Source organism: Engraulis encrasicolus, chromosome 17, assembly GCF_034702125.1.
Source record: "Engraulis encrasicolus isolate BLACKSEA-1 chromosome 17, IST_EnEncr_1.0, whole genome shotgun sequence".
NCBI classification, from domain to species: Eukaryota; Metazoa; Chordata; class Actinopteri; order Clupeiformes; family Engraulidae; genus Engraulis; species Engraulis encrasicolus.
In genome coordinates, this window is record NC_085873.1 from 47,879,554 (window position 1) to 47,899,553 (window position 20,000).

Below are 20,000 nucleotides of genomic sequence, written 5' to 3' on the forward strand. Positions count from 1 at the left end.
ATTTTCAAGACTTTCAATATTGTGTGTGTTCAATGTGGATATGTCAAGTTTTGGCAAAGGACGCGCTCAAACTGAAGTCTTTGGGTGCGCAATAAAATGTATCAACTTAAAGAAAAATCCGCAGTCACAAACTGTGTCTCATTATTTATTTGTATTACCACCATGTACAAAAAGCAAACGCGTTTCGGCTATCAAGCCTTCATCAGTGCTTGGTACCAGTTTGTGAGTGCAGATTTGTCTTCCTCAATGTGGATCTGTACCTGTATGGGGACGTGCCCTTGAGCATCTATCACTCTCCTGGCTGACTCCTCAATCTGTGTGTCTGTGTGTCTCTCTGCGTGTGTGCGTCTGTGCGTGTGCGCGTGTGTGCATGTGTGTGTGTGTGCGTGCGTGCGTGTGTGCGTGCGTGTGCGTAATTCAGTGGAAGAAAGCTGAGGAGAAGCTCCAGAAAGAGCTGCTGGAGGCCGACGCCTGCGAGAGCAAAGAGAAGAAACTCAAACTGGTGAGTAGAGCACTGCCATCAACACTTAAAGGGACACTGTGTGAGATTTTTAGTTGTTTATTTCCAGAATTCATGCTGTCCTTTCACTAATGTTACCTTTTTCATGAATACTTACCACCACCGTCAAATTCTAAGTATTCATTATGACTGGTAAAATTTGCATTTTTCATACATGAAAAGGGGGATCTTTTCCATGGTCCGCCATTTTTAGCTGCAAAAATGACTCTACTTGGACCATACTAGAAAATATTTGTTAATTACGTAGTAAACTTTAATGTAAAGAAATTTGGCAATAAGTTTCAATGAGCAGCATAGTTGCAGTACCTTTTTTGACCATTTCTTGCAGTGTCCCTTTTAATCACTTCACTAGTAGGCTAGTGCACGCTTCCCTTTTAGCGCTTTGGAGTGCGTTGCAATATGTGACCTTGCCTCCTCCACTTGCGCTTGTCTCCTCGTCCCGCCTCCTGGCCCCTCCTACGTGGAGAAAACGATAAAGATCATGAAGTGGAGGAGGCAAGGTCGCATATTGCAACGCACTCTTGGTCATCTATCGTGTCGTACAGTGTTAGCATAGAGCTTGAAAGTCCCGCCCCTTAGTTCTGCATTTCACGGGACCTAAGCTGACCAACAACATGGTAGCGAGTAAATATCTTCTTATCTATGTCATTATATGCGCTGGGCTACAAAGATTATTTATGCAGAAGCATCAATGTTTTGTTCCGAGGCCGTCGGCATGAAAAATGTGAAGAAACACAGCTTTCTAAAAAGTTTGGGGGTTCGTACGAAAAATTAAACAAAAATATCAGAAACAACATATGTGGAGCTCGTGGCACAACTCGAAGGGGATCGAAATATCATTTTACTACCGCCATTGGATTACATGCTACGATTTTCGGCTAAAAACGCCGTTGAGGTCCCATGAAATCGGGGGAAGTGACGTCACTTTCAAGCTCTATTCTGGTCGCATCCGACCCAAGTTTCAGAGGCCTCCGAGAGCAAAGAGAGGAAACTCAAACTGGGGAGTGGAGTACTGTCTGCCATCAATGAAAGCGTGACAGGCCACCTGGGAAACTCCAACTCCCATTGTCATTGTGCCACAGCACTCCACAGCACACAAGTGCACACTGCACACAATGGAAATGCATTTATGCCTCATCCATGCAAGGGGGCAGCCCTCAATGGCACCCCTAGTAGACTAGGTGCGCGTTTCCCTTTAGCATTTTGCTCATCTATCATGTCATTCAGTGTTAGCGCCTGAATAATAGCAACAAGCTTTGTGTATAGCACATCATACATAACTGCCAATGTGCTTGGGGGGAATGAACGAGAAGAGAGAAGAAAAATATTATTGAAAGTAGAAAGTTTCATGGGGAGTAGATGACTAACTTTGACCAAAGGCAGCATAATGGCCAAGTTGTATTTCACCCTGTCAGCAGGATTTTACCACAGACACAACCAATAGAGACAATTCTGAAGACCTAAGACGATATTTAAATTCTAGGAGTGACTTGTAGGCGAGTACATCTATGCAAAAAAAAGACCTAACCCCAAAAAAATTGATACAAAAGGTTTTTCAACTGATTTTGTTACCTCTAAGTGTCCTTAATAACATACTAAAAATCTAGGAAAATCTGACTTCAGGAAAGGTGTCATTTTCAAGATCAAAGTTTTTCAAAATAAAGGTTACTACATGATAATTACATTGGCATGAACTAACATGTTTTCAGGATCTGTTTGTTTGGAGTGCTGTTTGGGTGGATAAAGACACTACTGCTATGATAATATCCGTGCTGTTTGTCAGGGCACATCATCAGTGATGAATCATGGTGTCACTAGGTATTTTGGGTCTTTCAGCAGCTGAACTGAATAGACAGGAGCCACTACATGTGTAAGTAGAGGGCAAGGTGAAACGGTTGGTACTGGAGACAGACAATGTCCTGAAAGGACATAGGGCTTTAGCATAGCTTTCAGGTAAGCCAGAGTAGGGCCTGTTGTAGCGTCATAGGCAAGGGTCAGGGCCTTGTATTCAATTAGGGCATGAGAAAGAGGACATGACTGGGAAACTGAGGCTATGTGGTCAGAGAATGATAGATGGTCATCAACAATGACACCTAGATTTCTTGTGGCCTTATTTGAGGCAACAGTAGCAGAATCCATATTGAGCTTGATATCATGGAAACCTAAATCTTTGGCTGGGATCACCAGCAGTGCATTTGGGCGAGGCTCAACTGAAGGTTGCATTCCTTCATACTTGTGGATAGTTCAGAGAGGCCAGCGGAAATGTGTGTGACCGTGGAGTCATCTGGCACAAAGTAACTGTGCTTCATCGGTGTAACAGTAGTATGAGAAGCTGTGAGAACAGATAACATGGCCCAGTGATGTGGGGTACATGGCAGTCCCAGCACCAGCCCTTATGACACATCTATGATTTGAGGACAGCTGACCTTGGCCTTGATACATGCTAACAATGATACCACCAGACTCAAACAATGTCTGGAAGAACTTGAGAAACATAAAACTCAATTATTTATCTGAGATGTTAAATAATCATGTTTTGGAAAAAAAAATGCTAGCTGGTGTGTCTGCACAAAGATTTTTAGATTTACTACAAAACAAAAAGAGATGTCCATAATCTCTTCTGAAGATATCTTCTGGCTTACTAGAAACTAAATAAAAGAGTAATTTTGAGCTTGGCTTTTTCAGATTTTGAGGTTTTGCATTTTGAAATTTAATGCATATTTAATTAGATATAGTCCAATTACCATATTAAAACATAACATTTCAGAAAACTTGCAATACATTTTTTTTCTCACAAATATGTGAGTAATCACTGGATTAAGTTTCATGGTGATATCGGCAAGCTAATTTTTTTGGCCTATTCACCTGGAGTGTCTCTTGACCCTTATAATAAGCCTATGGCAGCCATGTTGAAAAAAACTCATTTCCCAAAGTCAGATTTTACTAGATTTTTAGTATGTCATTTAGCAGGTCCAATAGTAATAGAATCCATAAAAAAACCTTTTGTATCAATTTGTTTGGGGTTAAACCCTAAATGTACTCGCCTATTGTGTTTTGGTGTGAGGTCGCGTCGCGAGATGTGAACTTTTAAACCCTGCGATTCACTCATACAGTGTGAGCGGGACCTGATTACCCGGCCGTGACTGAAAATATTGCACAGACGTTGTAAACCCGGCATAAGACATTGATTGCGCACAGTAGCTGTTTTTCCTGTAACCGGATTTCGGCCACATCATTCCTTATAGGTCAGCTACTGCATTGAACATCTACCTTAGGAGTTTAGTGTCTAAAGCAGGGGTCCCCAACCTTTCTGGGTCTCAGGGCTACTGAGGGCTACCAAGGGCTACTCGAGGTCTACTGAGGGCTACTTGTTTGTTCAAAATCCTCGACTGATGTCTTGACATAATTCCCAAATCACACTATGATTGAATGATAATTTGCTTATAGGTTATAAAGAAGTAATACATATTTAAATTAAGAAAAACATTAACTGTGACTAAAATCTTGTAGTCATCACTGTTTACTAACATCCTTGGTGGGCACATCAGAAGCTCCTGGAGGGCTACCTGGCGCCCGCGGGCACCACGTTGGTGACACCTGCTCTAAACTGTCTCTTTCATTGCCAATTGTCTCTCCTGTGTCTCTCCACAGCACACGGAGACGCTGAACATCGTCTTCCTGATCTACTTCAGAATCCTCAAGAAGGCCCAGAAGTCAGTTCTGCTCCCCGCGGTCCTGGAGGGGCTGGCAAAGTAAGTGGCAAGAATAACACTCCCCCTAGTGGCGGGGCTGGGAAACTTCAGCACTGTATATACATGGGTTTATAAACACGGTGTTGTGAGGAGGGGGCAAGACATTGGCAGCCAACCACATGAGCTCATTTTTTGACCGACAGCAGTTTCCAACAATCAGAGGTTGAGTTGTGCGCAGCTAGTGTCGCACAGCCAGGAGAAACAGAAATGTTGAACCCATATATTTAGTTATATAGTAGAGGTGCACCGAAAATTCGGCCGCCGAAAATATTCGGCCGAAAATGCAAAAAAAGACACTTTCGGTTTTCGGCCGAAAGCCAATTGAGCGGCCGAATCGGAGGCCGAATAGAAAATGAATTGAAAATGGGCATTAATTAAACTAATTCAGTAAATCAGTTCTACTCTAACATTTGAAGACATCAAATACACATTTATTTTCTTTCCAAAACATGTCAAAACATTTGGATGTGCATTTCTGCCAAATACAGTAGCCTATTCGAAATTCGATGGCCACTATTGGAATGTTATTCGAAAATCCGAAAAAAAGACGTGCGTTTGCTAACTGAGGGATTTCCACTGTCATCCCTTGAAACGTGTAGCCTAAATTCCGCCGACGTATCATAAAGAGTTCAATACTTATTTACAGTGGCCTTCCATCTACAGCACCAGGGGGGAGCAATAGCTAGAAAATGCTGTCGAGTGTACACCTCTGAACGTCCAGCAGCACGTTCACTGGAAGAGGGAGTCAGTGCGTCTGTGACAAGAAATATTTATCATTCCCTTCCCCTCCTTCCACTCTCGTGGCACGGCAAAGTAAACCCCACTGAACAGCTGTTCGCTAGTTGGGCTGCATTAGAACTAGTTAGCAATTGACATTGTTGACAGACAGTATCCCGATTCGCACGGCTACAGGGGGTGGCTTTTACAAAGTTTGTTTTACAAATCCGAAGCAACGCCATATGAAACGAACCCCAAATAGTTGCAGATTATAGTAAGCCAGATAAAATCGCCTCAGCTAAGAGTGCTCTGCTAGTTTACTTCGCTTGTTAGAGATATTGAAATAACCTGCCATTGTTGACACTGACTAGCAGCTACAAGTAGCTTACCTTGCAGAAGTTTACGCTGGCCAAATCAGACGCAAATTGATGTGACATTATTCCCGAACAGTTACAGATGACAGTCCATGTTTACAAAACCATCACCAATTGCAGATTTACAGTGTCAGCGATTTATTTATGAATGCCCAATGCCCATTCCCGAAATGCACGAGATGCGTGGCTTCTCCCTGGCTGTGTGTGTGTCGTGTCGGCGGGGGGCGGGACGCTTTCAGACACACTCGCCTTACGAGTTGGAAATGAAAGATGAGCATTTTATCTAGACCTACCAGAGAAATTAGAATACAGGGGAGCTACTGCAGTACTTTTCATTTGTCACTTAACACTGCTAGGGAGGCCAACACAGATTTTTTTTTTACTGGCTGGATTTTTTTTATTCGACAGGACTATTCTAAATTCGAAAGGAAAACGAATATTTGAACATTCGAATATTCGTGCACATCCATAAATAAACCATTATTTCTGCAATATTCAAAAATAGTGAAAAAACACTTTTGACTGAACTGTAATATTCGGTTTCGGTTTCGGTATTCGGCCAAGTGATTCATTATTTTTCGGTTTCGGTTTCGGCCACAAATTTTCATTTCGGTGCACCTCTATTATATAGTCTTTACTGTGCTTGTTACATAAAGTAGGTACCATGTAACAGTATGCAACAGTATGTATATACTGTATTAGTATGTAAGGGTACTGTGTGTATACTGTAAGGCAGTGGTTCCCAAACTTTTCCCCCTGCGCACCCCCTTTTACATTTCAATGTGGTTCGCGCACCCCATAAGCGTATATTTTGGTGTATGGATGCCACGGAGGTATGATTCACTGCGCATTCACTGTACATTATGCACACTTGTTTTGGGGAATCCTCTTTTCCGATAGTCTAGGAGTTAAACTACACTTCAGATGGATCTTTCCAGCATACAATTCACCGTACAATTAAAAACTACGTCATCTTCATTAATGTTGGATAAAAACTGACATATCCACCATTGCTCTGTTTAGCTCGCGCACCCCCTTGTGACAGGCCACGCACCCCCAGGGGTGCACGCATCACAGTTTGGGAAACCCTGCTGTAAGGGTTACAGTTTGTCTTGTTTTTGATGCTCAATCATGTCATCCTTTTCAGGTTTGCTCATCTGATCAACTTGGAGTTCTTTGATGACTTGCTAGCGGTGCTTCATAATCTGATCGTCAGCGGTGTAAGTATACCAGAGATTCTTTAAGTATAGAGATATGCCAACATAATAGGTTTCTATGGGCACCTAATGTGACCAGGTTCCGGTCTGCCTAAAGGGCCGTGTCATAATGCTCCTAGCATTGAATAGAACAGTCCTCAGGTCTGCCTAAAGGGGGATTTCCCCCCCAATAATAGAACCAGGAAACAATGGGCCAATGGAACCTCTCTCTCTCTACTCTCTCTGAGTATACTGTCAGCCCACCCTAACACCTCACACACCATTGGGGACATTGGTATTGATCTGTTTTGCATTAGGCTACTACTCAGGGTGTCCGCGGAGTCTAAAAAAGTCTAAAAAAGTCTAAAATTACACATTATCCATTTTAGGCCTAAAAAAGTCTAAAATATAGGGATTTTTTGCACTTGAGTCTAAAATTGAGTTTGAGTAATTTAAGACCTACGTTTCAATGCAAAATATCGACAAAGGATTAATGTTTATTTGTTCTGTTTTGCTTTGTTTTTACGTCCTTTTCCACGCCACTTTTTCTGGTATTGTGGCAGTTATGGTCTGTGTAGTTCTACATGAAATGTTGCTGTTTGTAACATACAATAATAAAACTACAGATGTTATACGGAAATGTACTGTAGCTCCTCCTCCCCTTTCACCGCACAGTCTGACTAGAAAGCCCACGTTAGTGGTGTTATATCTAGACATTGTTTATATCTAGACGTTGTAAAAGCGATATTGGCGTTGCGTTGGCCATACATTAGATAACTAGGCTTCTTGACTGTCTTAAACACCTGGAAGAAGTTAACTAATGAGGGAAGTCAGTCACCACCTCATTGAAAAAGAACGGATTTCTATTTGGAAGGATGTCGATTAAAAACAGAAGACAAATGTGACAGTGCAAGCCAAGGGAATATGTCAGCACCAGTGTGAATAGTTGCAGGTAAGAAGTGATTTTTAGTCCTTGCAGTGGTGATGGAATAGTCAGGTGTTGGCTGTGGTTTAGCAGTCTAGCGTAGTTGTTAGCCTCAACGTTGGCGAAGCTTGATTGTGTCTGTGCGAGCGAAAGAGAGTAGCGACAGTGTGTGTGTGGCTAATCTGAAATTATGAGTGATTTAACAGTCGAATTCCCATGGAAGTGCCTTTGTTGTAGTCCTATTCTGTTTGATGCCTTGGTATTTTGTGCTGGTTCTGTGGTAGCAATTTGCAAACTGGTGGGCATTTGAGCTGTTACGGTCATGTCCACGCACAAACGTTTCGTGTGTGCTGTCACATGCACTTCTCATTAGCTCAAAGTCAGTCCGTCAATGTTTGAAAGACCTCAGGAGTCAAAGCACATGAAACATATTGTGCAATTCATTTAACAAAATTGATAAGATATGCTAGCCTAGAAATCTAGACGCCCCTAGCGACCGCAAATTGAATTTGCTCCCGGGGGCAGTCTAGCGGACCCCGGTCGTTTTGCGAGGCTGAAAGTTATCCGATGACAGGGCCAATCAAATCGCGAGGGGGGCCGGGCTACTTAGTAAACAGGAAACTTTCTAAGAAGAAGCATGGTGTCCGTCCGTGCTACGTACAGCACGAAAGTGCACTTAATTTAAAAAGCCTGGATGATAATACATTTCGTGTCTGACATGGACTGATGTAATAATACACCATGAACTTATCGGACACAAATAGATCACAACACAATACCATTTGATCATTCGATGTTTTAAACTAGCTCGGTAAGCTAAGTTGAGCATTTTACAGGACCAGATAGTCACACGCTATCAGACCACTACTGTAGATGTAGAATGAAATTGCTGCCCCAATTTCTAATAAGACACATGCCATTAAAAACGAGACATTTGGGAGCTTTGAAAGTCTTTGAGTAGCTTACTAAATAGATGGGAATGGCATAGTCTACCAAGCTAGTGGCTAGCTAACCTGTCGTCAATAACACAGAGCTAGGTATCCAGTCTTAATATAACCATTTAACAAGCCCCAAATGGCTCAACATTTCGCTGGTTGATCAAGGAGGGCCATGTGGTTGAAAACGAGGCATTTTTGAACTGTATAAGTGAAAACACGATTTATTAGAACACTTGTTTGTGGCTGTGGTCATCACATGCATTCACTGCTACGACGGCTCGAATTTGCCGCTCCACCTACAAAGGGGCCCTCGCTGGCTAGCTAACCTGTCGCCAATAACACAGAGCTAGGTATCCAGCCTTGTATTATATGCCTGCCCCAAATTCTAATAAGATCCATGTCATTAAAAACGAGACATTTGGGAGCTTTGAAAGTCTGTAAGTCGCTCACTAAATAGATGGGAATGACACCTAGAGTCTACCGAGCTAGCGGCTAGCCAATCTGTCGTCAATTACACAGAGCTAATATCCAGCCGTGTATTAGTTATGGGTATACAGCTAGCTAGCTAACACCGAACATGCCATGTTGACAACAATCATAAATATAACCATTTAACAAGCCCCAAATTGCTCAACATTTCGCTGGATGATCAAGAAGGGCCGTGTGGTTGAAAACGAGGCATTTTTGAACTATGTAAGTGAAAACACGATTTATTAGGAAACTTGTTTGTGGCTGTGGTGATCACACGCATTCACTGCTACGACGGCTCGGAATCACAAGACAGCTGTGACGTTACACAGAAGTGTGTGGGGATTGGTTGTTTGCCATCCAATTGCGTGGCGTTGAGTGCTGAAGCAACCGTTTATCCCGCCCACACTGCTGCCCAGCCCTCCTAGACCCTGGTACAGCTTTTTGCTGTACGGGTCTGGCTCGCTAGGCTAAAGATATGCTATGTTGATGGATGATTTAATTGTTATAACCCCGTTTTGCGTTTTCTTTGCCTGCTGCTTATGAATTGATCACCATTTAGCTTCACGTTATGCTGCTTGAAAATATGTTAAGCCTAAACTACGTCTACATCAAAAGAGCCCTAGATTTTGAATACCGTAGCCAGCTGCGCATTACCGAGTCTCGCGCCGTGGCAGAATCTTTCTCGCGTTGCGCTCTTGAGCTGTCATGCAAGTTACACTCTCGCTTGCGTGAGACCTCTGGTACAACCCCCCTAAAACGAATAAAGCATGAATCTTTGGATTGAGTGGCATGGGCTGAGTTGGTCAAAATTTCGAACTATTTTGTTATTAGTATTATCTGCCAGAAGACGTTCTCTTGGACACCTCCAATAGATGAAACAAATAAACGTCATTTTATGGCAGCATTTTATGGCAGTAGTGGTGTTAGCTCATGTTCTGTTCTTCTATCTTGGTTAGGTCCTCTTGATATAGGCTTGCACACATGGCAATCACATATTCACATATAATCTCAGTCAGTGCAATGTAAAGACAGGCTGTTCACAAATGCTGGCTTTGATAACTTGAAATTGTGAAAGCGAGCATTGCACCTTCTCACTGGTCATTTATGATCAGATCTCTTCATTGAGAGTAAGTCAATGGATCTCTTTATGCTTATAATATGCACTAGTGTGTGTGTGTGTGTGTGTGTGTAGTGTAGTGTGTGCAGGGCCACTGACAGCTTTTACCGGGCCCGGGGCTAAATCATCTGAAAGGGCCCCCCTCTCAATAAATACAATTGGGTCCCAATTCTGAGGGGCCTCTTTCTCTGGGGCCGGGTCAACTGTCCCCTCCCCTGTCGGCTTCTGTGTGTGTGCGTGTGCTTTTGTGTGTGTGTGCGCGCGCGTATCAATTGACCACAATCTGGCTTTATTTCATTTTTTATTACTCCGCGAAGGTCTAAAATTTTGCCCATGATGGTCTAAAAAAGGTCTAAAAAAGTCTAAAATTTCACTTGTTAAAAGCTGCAGACACCCTGACTACTGTGTATTTCATGGTGAAAAACGGCAAGATATTGAATACAAAGGTAACAATTAGACATGTCTATAAGTGCCCATATACCCAAATCTGGCCTAAACGAGTCTGACTGAATAACGGAAGTTACAGCGTAGTGACTGATGAACTTCTATGAAATGAATGTACTCTTGGATAGTACCTCCCACGGGTCTTGTAAAAACGCTCCATGTTTATGTGGAAGCATTAAGAAGAGTTGGATGAAGACTGGAAGTACAACTTGAGAGAGAGAGAGAGGGATAGAGAGAGAGGAGAGAGAGAGAAAGAGAGAGGATATCGAGAGAGAGAGAGAGAGAGAGAGGAGAGAGAGAGAGAGAGGAGAGAGAGAGAGAGAGAGAGAGAGAGAGAGAGAGAGAGAGAGAGAGAGAGAGAGACAGAGAGAGAGACAGAGACAGACAAGGGTTGTAGAAGATCTCAGGCCAGATTCGAAGCCTTTGGCAACATCCATATGGTACAGTGTATCCACGCACCAGTTACGTTCGGCACTGAAGTGTTTACCTGCGAACCACCCGTGTTCATACTGGGCTCCGAACTTCTCCCGCACGTGACTCTGTTACCCGGATGAACCTGCTGACGGCCACGCTGTCGTCATGGTTCGCAGAGAAAAACGTAGTTCGCGACCGTTAATGTCTGTGGCGTGAACACGACGGCCGGTTCGAGATTAGGTGCGGGAACGGGCTCCAGCACGGTTCTCAGTCGGCCTGAACGCGCTAATGGTGTAGCACAGTGCCCCCACCCTTTAGCCTTTAACTGACTCTGGTAAATAGCAGCCTGCTGTCAGTGCCAGGCTCCTACACAGTAAAAGACATGCAGTGTTAATTCAACACTTGGAGTACTCTGGGACTAAATGCAATATAGAAAATGTTAAATCATCTCTCTGAGTATTGAATTACAGCAACACATGTTTTTTTTTTTTTACTGTTTAAAAAAATCATCCTATAGCTATAGTCACTTTGGTTATAAAGCGTCTACCAAATGCAATGTAATAATAATAATAATAACTAGAAATGCATTCTCACAGAAAATGCTGGAAGCGGGCTTGCCTTTTGGGGCAGAGATGAAACAAAGTACTATTGAGAAAACAAAGCTAAAAGAAATCTTGGAAAAACTCCATCCACCCAGTCAGAAGTTATGGGCCAAACAATTCAGCCATCTTGGATTCAGCCATCTTGAAAGTGTTGTAGCTCTGCGTTTTGGGGATATACTAAATGACATAGATGGTATTTTAAGTTGGCTAAGGAACACTGCATATGATATAATTTTGAAAATCAACATGGCTTCGAGCGGGATTAGAACTCACAACCTCCATATCTGTAATCCAACCCCTTTGCCATTGATATTAAATGACATACGATACATGATATTTGAAGTTGGCTAAGGAACACTGCATATGATATCATTTTGAAAATCAACATGGCTTCGACTGGGGTTCGAACATCCAACCCCCATATCCCTAATTCAGCACATTTGCCATTCATACTAAATGACACACATGGCATTTTAAGTTGGCCAAGGAACACTGCATATGATATAATTTTGAAAATCAACATGGCTTTGACTGGGATTCGAACCCCCAACCTCCATATCTGTAATCCAGCACATTTGCCATGCATACTAAATGACATACATGGCATTTTAAGTTGGCCAAGGAACACTGCATATGATATAATTTTGAAAATCAACATGGCTTGGACTGGGTTTCGAACCCCCAACCTCAATATCTGTAATTCAGCACATTTGCCATGCATTACCACTAAGCCAAGCAGCTAATTGTCATGCATAGTCCAGCAAGACTATATTACATTGCATTGCAGAGCTGAACAATAGACTTCTAGAATGCTTGCTCGCACCTGCTCGTTAAGAATAGAATCTTGAGACAGTGACAGTTGAAATGGAACACTTCATTGGCTGCACCTGTTGTGATTGACTGAAAGACAGTTAGTATTGAGCCTTTAACAGGGGAGAAAATGAGAATGAGTTTTTTGTCTTTACAACATCGTTGTAAAAAAACTAAAAGGAGTTGGCACGTGTCCTTTTCACAGATCGGAGTCATGCTTGTGATCTCTCTAACAGTCTTTGAATGAAGTTTATAGGTGAAAGGGTTCAGGCACAAATGGACCTCCGTGTGGGACATGCGCTGATCTCTTGAAAAATGCACTTTTCGAAAGAATGGGATTCTCCATAGAGCCAGGCCTGTTTTTTTTACAAACCTGCCATTTAAAAAGTATTGGGAGTTGGGAGATGAAACTTTCACAATTTGGAGACATCCCATAGAGCTCGCTAACAACGCATCAACTAAACTTCTAGGTGAAAGTGTTGATGTTTTATGACCGAAAAAGCCTCCTACACTCTAATCTCTAGAGTGGCGGAACTTTGGTTCATGGAGGTTCCACCACTATTTTCAATGGGGACCCAGGCTTTCACAAAATCGCCAAAAACGGGAAAACGACAAGAGACACGGAAAAGCCTATTAGTATACGCGATCTCCAAGCCGAGCCGGTCGTTTTAGTGTTTGAACGGTGTCTCTATCTCGAAAGGCCTAGGAGGAGATCCATTTTCTATTTTTACTGCTGCCCTGCACAAGACCAAGCTATATTAATAAATAATAAGAAACAGGACTTAGAGATTACTATAAACGGGCCTTGCTCTGCAAGGGCCATGCTCTGCATGGTCCTTGCTCCGCAAGCCCGCTTAATAATGTAATATATAGAGTTTCTCAGTCTGAGTAAATGAGCAGCCTGTGATTGGTCCTCATGTCTTTCCCTTCAGGATCTGTCCAATCGCGAGAGCCTGCACTGTATCCAGACCGCCTTCCATATCCTCTCAGGACAAGGTCAGCCAATATCGCCTTTATCAACATTAATAATAATATTGTAATATTAACACTATGACAGAGGCTTTTTATTACCTCCACCAAGCATTATGTGATCGTTTGTACATTCGTGGTGCATGTGTGTTTCTGTCCAGCAGAGGGCGGAGGTGCGCTATATTCTTTGTTAAAGGGACACTGTGCAGGAAATGGTCAAAAAAGGTACTGCAACTGTGCTGCTCATTGAAGCTGGGCTGCCTATTGCCAAATTTGATCTTTACATGAAAGTGTACTAAGTAATAAACAAATATTTTCTAGTATGGTCCAAGTAGAGTCATTTTTGCAGCTAAAAATGGCTATTTTTGGAAATTCAAAATGGCGGACCATGGAGAAGATCAATTTTTCCAGTCATAATGAATACTTAGAATTTGATGCTGGTGGTAAGTATTCATGAAAAAGGTAACATTAGTGAATGGGCAGCATGAATTCTGGAAATAAACAACTAACAATCTCACACAGTGTCCCTTTAATTAAGCTTTCCTATTTACCATGTGCTGTAAACTCTGATGTGCAATGACAGGATGGACCGTTCACATATGCCTATGCTTTGTTTTGTTTGTTTTTTAAGTTGTAGTCAGATGTTACATTATTCTTGCATTAATATTGTTATTCTATAAAAAAAATATTGATATTTAATTATTAATAGTCAGTCAGCACCCAGTGACATTGTAGGACAAATACCTCACACACCACAACCTTATCTGTACATTTTACATGTGGACAAGTCATTGGTAAACTGCAACACTTTGGGCATCACACATTCAAAATCCATTGGTACACTGCTTTTACATAACAGCTGCAGCTGCGGACTTGGTAGACAAAAGCCCATCTCCCAGGTGATGGCACTGGAGAATACCATATAGACCAGGGCTATTCAATCAAATGTCAACAAGGGCCACTTTTTCAAATGCTGCCCAATAAAGGGGCCGAACTATACCTATGTATTATGGTGGCCAACTGTCAATGAAAGAAATAGGGGACACTTCATCGAGCTGGGGGGTCTGGGGAGTTCTCCTCCAGAAAGTTTTGCATTTCTAAGATGTAATTTCCTGCATATTAACGTCCCCTGTCAGCTCAATATGGAACCTGTACTTTAATCTCTAAATTCCCGAAAAACTATTCCATATTTCAAGGGGCTTGTGGGGGGCCAGAACCTTGCCGTCCAAGGGCCGCTTCTGGCCCCAGGGCCGCCAGTTGAATAGCCCTGATATACAGCTCCAGGCCACTTTATTAGAATAGTGTGAAAAAGTTGATTTATTTCCATAATTCCTTCAATAATGTTAAAAAACTCGGCCATGAATCTATAATCCAATCATTCAATTGTTTGTCTTTAAATATTTTGGCCTTCCAGCTCAAAAAAACCATGATTGGGTGAATTCGCAACATTAGAATATTATATATTGTACGGTATATGTATATTGATACGAATTCCCCAATTCATGGGTTTTTGAGCTGGAAGCCCAACATATGCAAAAATAAACAATTGCACTTAAAATAAACAATTGAATGATTTGAATAATTAAAAAACTGGACCATGAATCTATAATCCATGACAGTTTAACATTATTGATGGAATTATGGAAATAAATCAACTTTTTCATGCTATTCTAATAAAGTGGCCTGGAGCTGTAGACTGTTGTGGAAAAGGGGAAATGACAGCAGTGTAATATAGTGGGCCATGGTCGTGCGAGAGTGAAGCCGCAACCAAACTGGGACAGCCCTGCTATGACCTTGAGGTGGCAGACACTAGAAATTCAGAAGCTCAAGTGACGCATGTGTGTCTGTGTGTGTCTCTCTCTCCCCCTACAGGTGATGTGCTGAATATTGACCCGTTGAAATTCTACACGCACCTGTACAAACTTCTCTTCACACTCAGTGCAGGTGAGTGTTGTGGTCGGTATCGTGTGCGTGCGTGCGTGCGTGCGTGCGTGCGTGCGTATCTGATCTTGGCAGCTGGAATAAGACAGAGTGAGCATGTGCGCTGCGGGCAGCACGCGCTCGCAGGAGATCGAGGAACTGGAGCGCTTCATCGACTCCTACGTGCTGGAGTACCAGGGCGAGGCCGTCACCGACGGGGACAAGACACAGGTCTCCCAGGTGAGCACGCTTAGGAGGACGCAAGACAAAGTAGCGATGGCGGCCACTGAGGCTGTTGAGGTTCGGCAAAACGCTAGCCCAATGTCTACAGGCCTTGTCTGGACTGAAATAAAAATGGACTTGGCTTCGATTGAGAAACTTATCTCAGTCGTTCTACAACAACAAGCAGATCTTGGTGCACGGCTTACCTCGCTTGATTATCCGCCACTACCTGGGCCTTCCACGGATGTCTCCATGACCCCCGCCCCGGGTAGCTCTGCCTGGTCTACGGTAGCTGCTGGCAAGTCTCGCCGCCGCCCTCCTCCTGTCGCGGCGTGTCGGACTGGGGCTGTTTCGGATCTAGTGCTCCACAACGCCTTTGCTCCTCTTGCTGATCTCCCTACGTCGCCTGCCCCACGTCGGAGTGGATCTGGATGTCCGGATGAACAGGGCAGCGAATCTTGCCCCTCGCCTGCTATCCAGCCAGGCCATCCATCACCGCGCCAACATGTAGCTCGCAAAGCTACCTCCAAGCGCAACAGGTCCGCAGACAGCGACGGCTCGAGTCCAGAGCGCGTTTCTGATAAGCGGCTCAGGCCAGGCCATCCATCACCGCGTCAACATGTAGCTCGCAAAGTTACCTCCAAGCGCAACAGGTCTGCAGACAGCGACGGCTCGAGTCCAGAGCGCGTTTCTGATAAGCGGCTCAGAATCTCTTCTCCAACGATGGCCGCAGCAGATTGCATGGCCTCTACATCTCCAACAGCGGATAGCTTGTCAAGCCATCGGGCTACTGCGATGCCTCTGTTGGCTAATGATGCTGGTGTCGTTAGCTTGTGTAGCCCGTGTCAAACACCACCGGCGTTGTCCACGGCTGACAGCGTCCCTCAGCGTCCAGATGGTCTACAACTTCCTCCTCGCACCTCTATACACTTTAACCGCGATGTTCAATGCCCTCCTGAAATTCTCATTGTTGGTGATTCGATTGTCAGAGATCTGATTATTCCTAGTGCTATCACGTACTGTATCCCGGGAGGAAGGGCTATTGACATCTCTCATCTCATTCCGTCTCTATTGAACAGACATTCTTCCGTAAACACTGTCATTGCTCACGTGGGGACAAATGACGTCATGGCCCGGAACTCTGTGAAGCTACAGAATGAGCTGGAGACGTTATGTCTCACTGTTGAAAGCCTCGGGAAACGCTGCATAATGTCAGGCCCTATCCCACTTAGCTCCAGTAATTCAGAGCGTTTCAGCAGATTGCATAGTCTCCATACCTGGCTGAAACAATTCTGCAATCTAGCTGGTCATGATTTTATTGCTAATTTTGATATATTCTGGACCAAATCATTTTTATATAGATCTGATGGGGTGCATCCAAACAAACTGGGCCTACTAGAGCTAACCACCAACTTTATTCAGTTCATTGCTTTCAGCACACCTTGACATTCAACACAGCATGACCCAATCCAGTTCACAAACACACCCAGCTCTACTATGGGTCCTGCTGATAATTGCAGCTCTCCCTCTCCTGCTGTATCACTTGGGGATCAAACTACACAGGCAATAAGTAGCCCCTCTCATCACCTACAGATGGCCCTTCTTAATGTCAGATCACTTCGTTCTGCTGCTGCTTGCTCACCCTCCCATTCAAATACCTCCTCTGGCCAGCAGATGGCTCCTCGGAAATGTCAAAGCCTGCCCATCTGCAATGATATCTCCCTGCCAGAGACTGTCCTTCCTATTTCTTCTCCTGATATCCCTCTCAATAATGGACTAAGCCCTGAAGTCATGAATGCTACATGTCCATTGGAGTCTACCCCTGACGTTGTTCGCTTGGACAATCCATGTGTTTTTAAGGACAGAAAAGGCATTGGGTTAATCCACCTCAATATCAGAAGTATATTGCAACGAGATAAAATGGACCACCTAAATATTTTAATTGCTCAAACTAACACTGATATCTTGGTTTTATCAGAAACTTGGCTGAAGAGTGAAATTGATGACTCTGAAGTCAACCTTTCAGGCTACAATTTATTTAGAATTGACAGGGTTGGGAGGGGTGGGGGTGTGGCTATTTACGTGAAGTCACATTTTTCTGTCACATTTCTGTATTCCTTAAGTGAACCTAAATCCTTTGAATTTATTGCACTCAAGGTTCATTATGGCACCAATAACAACTCCTTCATAATAGTTGGGATCTATAGACCCCCGTCAGCTGATTCTAAATCCATAGATCAGCTGGCAGAATTGATATCTAGATTCACTGACTCAGAAGTTCTAGTTCTTGGGGATTTTAATATTGACTGGCTAACTGATGCCTCCAAACATCTTAGAGATGTTTTCTCGAGTCTATTTTTGGATCAACTTATTAATGATCCAACAAGACCAAACTCTAAGAACCTTAGCAAATCATCTCTTATTGATCTACTTTTTACAAATAAGATGAACAAAATTAGCGCAAGTGGTGTTTTTGATTTAGGGGTCAGCGACCACTGTCCCATTGCCTGTATTAGGCACAGCACTCTAACCAAAGCACTGCCTCACATTTTGGTTAAAAGAACTATGAAACATTTTAATGAGCAAGCTTTTTTAAATGATCTCTATGAAAGTGACATTCATCTAACAACTGAAATTCCTGATGCTGACTTGGCTCTACAGTTTTTCTCAAACTCATTTATTTGCATTGTTGACAAACATGCACCTTTTAAAAAGATAAGAGTAAAAAGTAGAACAAACCCATGGTTCACCCCTGAACTCTCCTCTCTTTTTCAGTCAAGAAATAAGGCTTGGTCATTAGCAAGGAGGAGCAAGGATGCCTCCGACTGGGCAAGTTTCAGGAAAATCAGGAACAGATGTACATTATCTGTAAGAAAAGGCTAAATCTGACTATTACTTTAACCTTGTCTCTAGTTCGTACTCAGATCCTGCAAAATTCTGGAAGGCTGTAAATTACAAAAACAATAAATCTGTTACACCTATGCCTTCTTCAATTAAGTTTGATGATTGTCTACTACAAGACAAATCAGACATTTGCAGTGCTCTTAACAAACATTTTTCTTTAGCCAGTCAAAGTTTTGACAATAGCAATAATCATTCCTTTATACCTAGGGCTGGACATGATATGCGTATCAGAGACAATGTCAGAGACGATGATCTGGAATTCAGGCTTCATCCTGTGTCTAAGCATACAGTGCTATCTGCTTTATTAGCAATTGATAGTCGCAAATCCACTGGAGAAGACCAGCTAGATCCCCTTTTTCTTCGCACTGCGGCATATATAATAGCAGAGCCATTATTGCACATTTTCAATTTTTCTATTTCCACTGGAGTTGTCCCTACACTATGGAAATTTGCACACATTACCCGTTGCACAAGGGGGGGTGATAAGACTGACCCTAACAACTATCGACCAATATCCAAGCTACCGTGTCTCTCAAAAATACTAGAGAAGTTGGTAAATGATCAGCTCAAAGAATTTCTAAATACCAATAATATTTTGAGCCCTCTCCAATCAGGCTTTAGGCCTAAACATAGTACAGTTACTGCTGCTACTAAAGTAATGGATGATATTATCACTTCTCTTGACAAGAAAAAACATTGTGCTGCCATCTTTGTGGACTTATCCAAAGCATTTGACACCGTGGACCATTCTCTGCTTCTACAAATTCTGCCTGGTATTGGTTTTAATGCAAGTGCCTGTAAATGGTTCCAGAGCTACCTTTCAAACAGACACCATACTGTAAAATTGGGTAATACTCAATCTGACCCCCTGCTAATAACCAAGGGGGTCCCACAAGGTTCAGTATTAGGTCCGGTACTCTTCACCATGTACATAAATAGCATACTTTCTCTCCTTTCCAACTGCTCTATTCATCTATATGCAGATGATACAATTTTGTATTGTGTTGCAGATTCTGTACAGCTAGCCTTGGAGAAATTGCAGCAGTCCTTTTAATATCCTACAAAATGCCTTCATTAGTCTTAAGCTTCTACTTAATGTAAGCAAGACTAAATGTATGGTCTTTACTCGATCTAAGCATGGCATGAAAAATGATTTTAATATATCTACTTTAGATGGGTCTGTTATTGAGAGAGTATCACATTATAAGTACCTGGGAATCTGGCTAGATGACAAGTTCACATTCAAGAAACATACTGACTGTCTTGTCACTACGCTCAGACAAAAGCTATCTTTCCTGCACAGAAATAAATATCACTTTCCTGTTTTCTGCAGAAAAAAGTTAATTGAAGCTACTTTTCTGTCTTCCCTTGACTATGGTGATATTATTTACAGACATGCACCACTCTCTAATCTGAAGGCACTTGACACTGTCTATCATTCAGCTCTTCGTTTTATTACTGGGGATCCATATAGTACACATCATTGCCTGTTATATGATAAAGTTGGGTGGGCTCCACTTTCTCACAGAAGGGACATGCATTATTTTATTTTTATTTATAAGGCCCTCACTGGCAAACTCCCATTTTATATTTCATCTCTTTTAGTTTGGCACTCCAACCCATACCAAACCCGCAGCAGCAATTTTTTACTGGAGGTCCCTTATGCCCGCACTGAACTGGGTAAAACAGCTTTTAGTGTCTGTGG

The 20,000-nt window shown here is 42.7% G+C and overlaps 1 protein-coding gene across 2 annotated transcripts in view; it reads left to right on the forward strand.

Moving 5' to 3' along the window:
- noc3l (NOC3-like DNA replication regulator) overlaps positions 1 to 20,000 on the forward strand; it is a 42,897-nt gene that overhangs the window by 16,336 nt on the left and 6,561 nt on the right. For both annotated transcript variants that reach the window (XM_063220795.1, XM_063220796.1), the window contains 5 exons: positions 422 to 502; positions 4,172 to 4,272; positions 6,511 to 6,583; positions 13,213 to 13,276; positions 15,122 to 15,193. In XM_063220795.1, the coding sequence (XP_063076865.1) occupies positions 422 to 502; positions 4,172 to 4,272; positions 6,511 to 6,583; positions 13,213 to 13,276; positions 15,122 to 15,193 (391 nt within the window). The remainder of the gene's footprint in view (positions 1 to 421; positions 503 to 4,171; positions 4,273 to 6,510; positions 6,584 to 13,212; positions 13,277 to 15,121; positions 15,194 to 20,000) is intronic.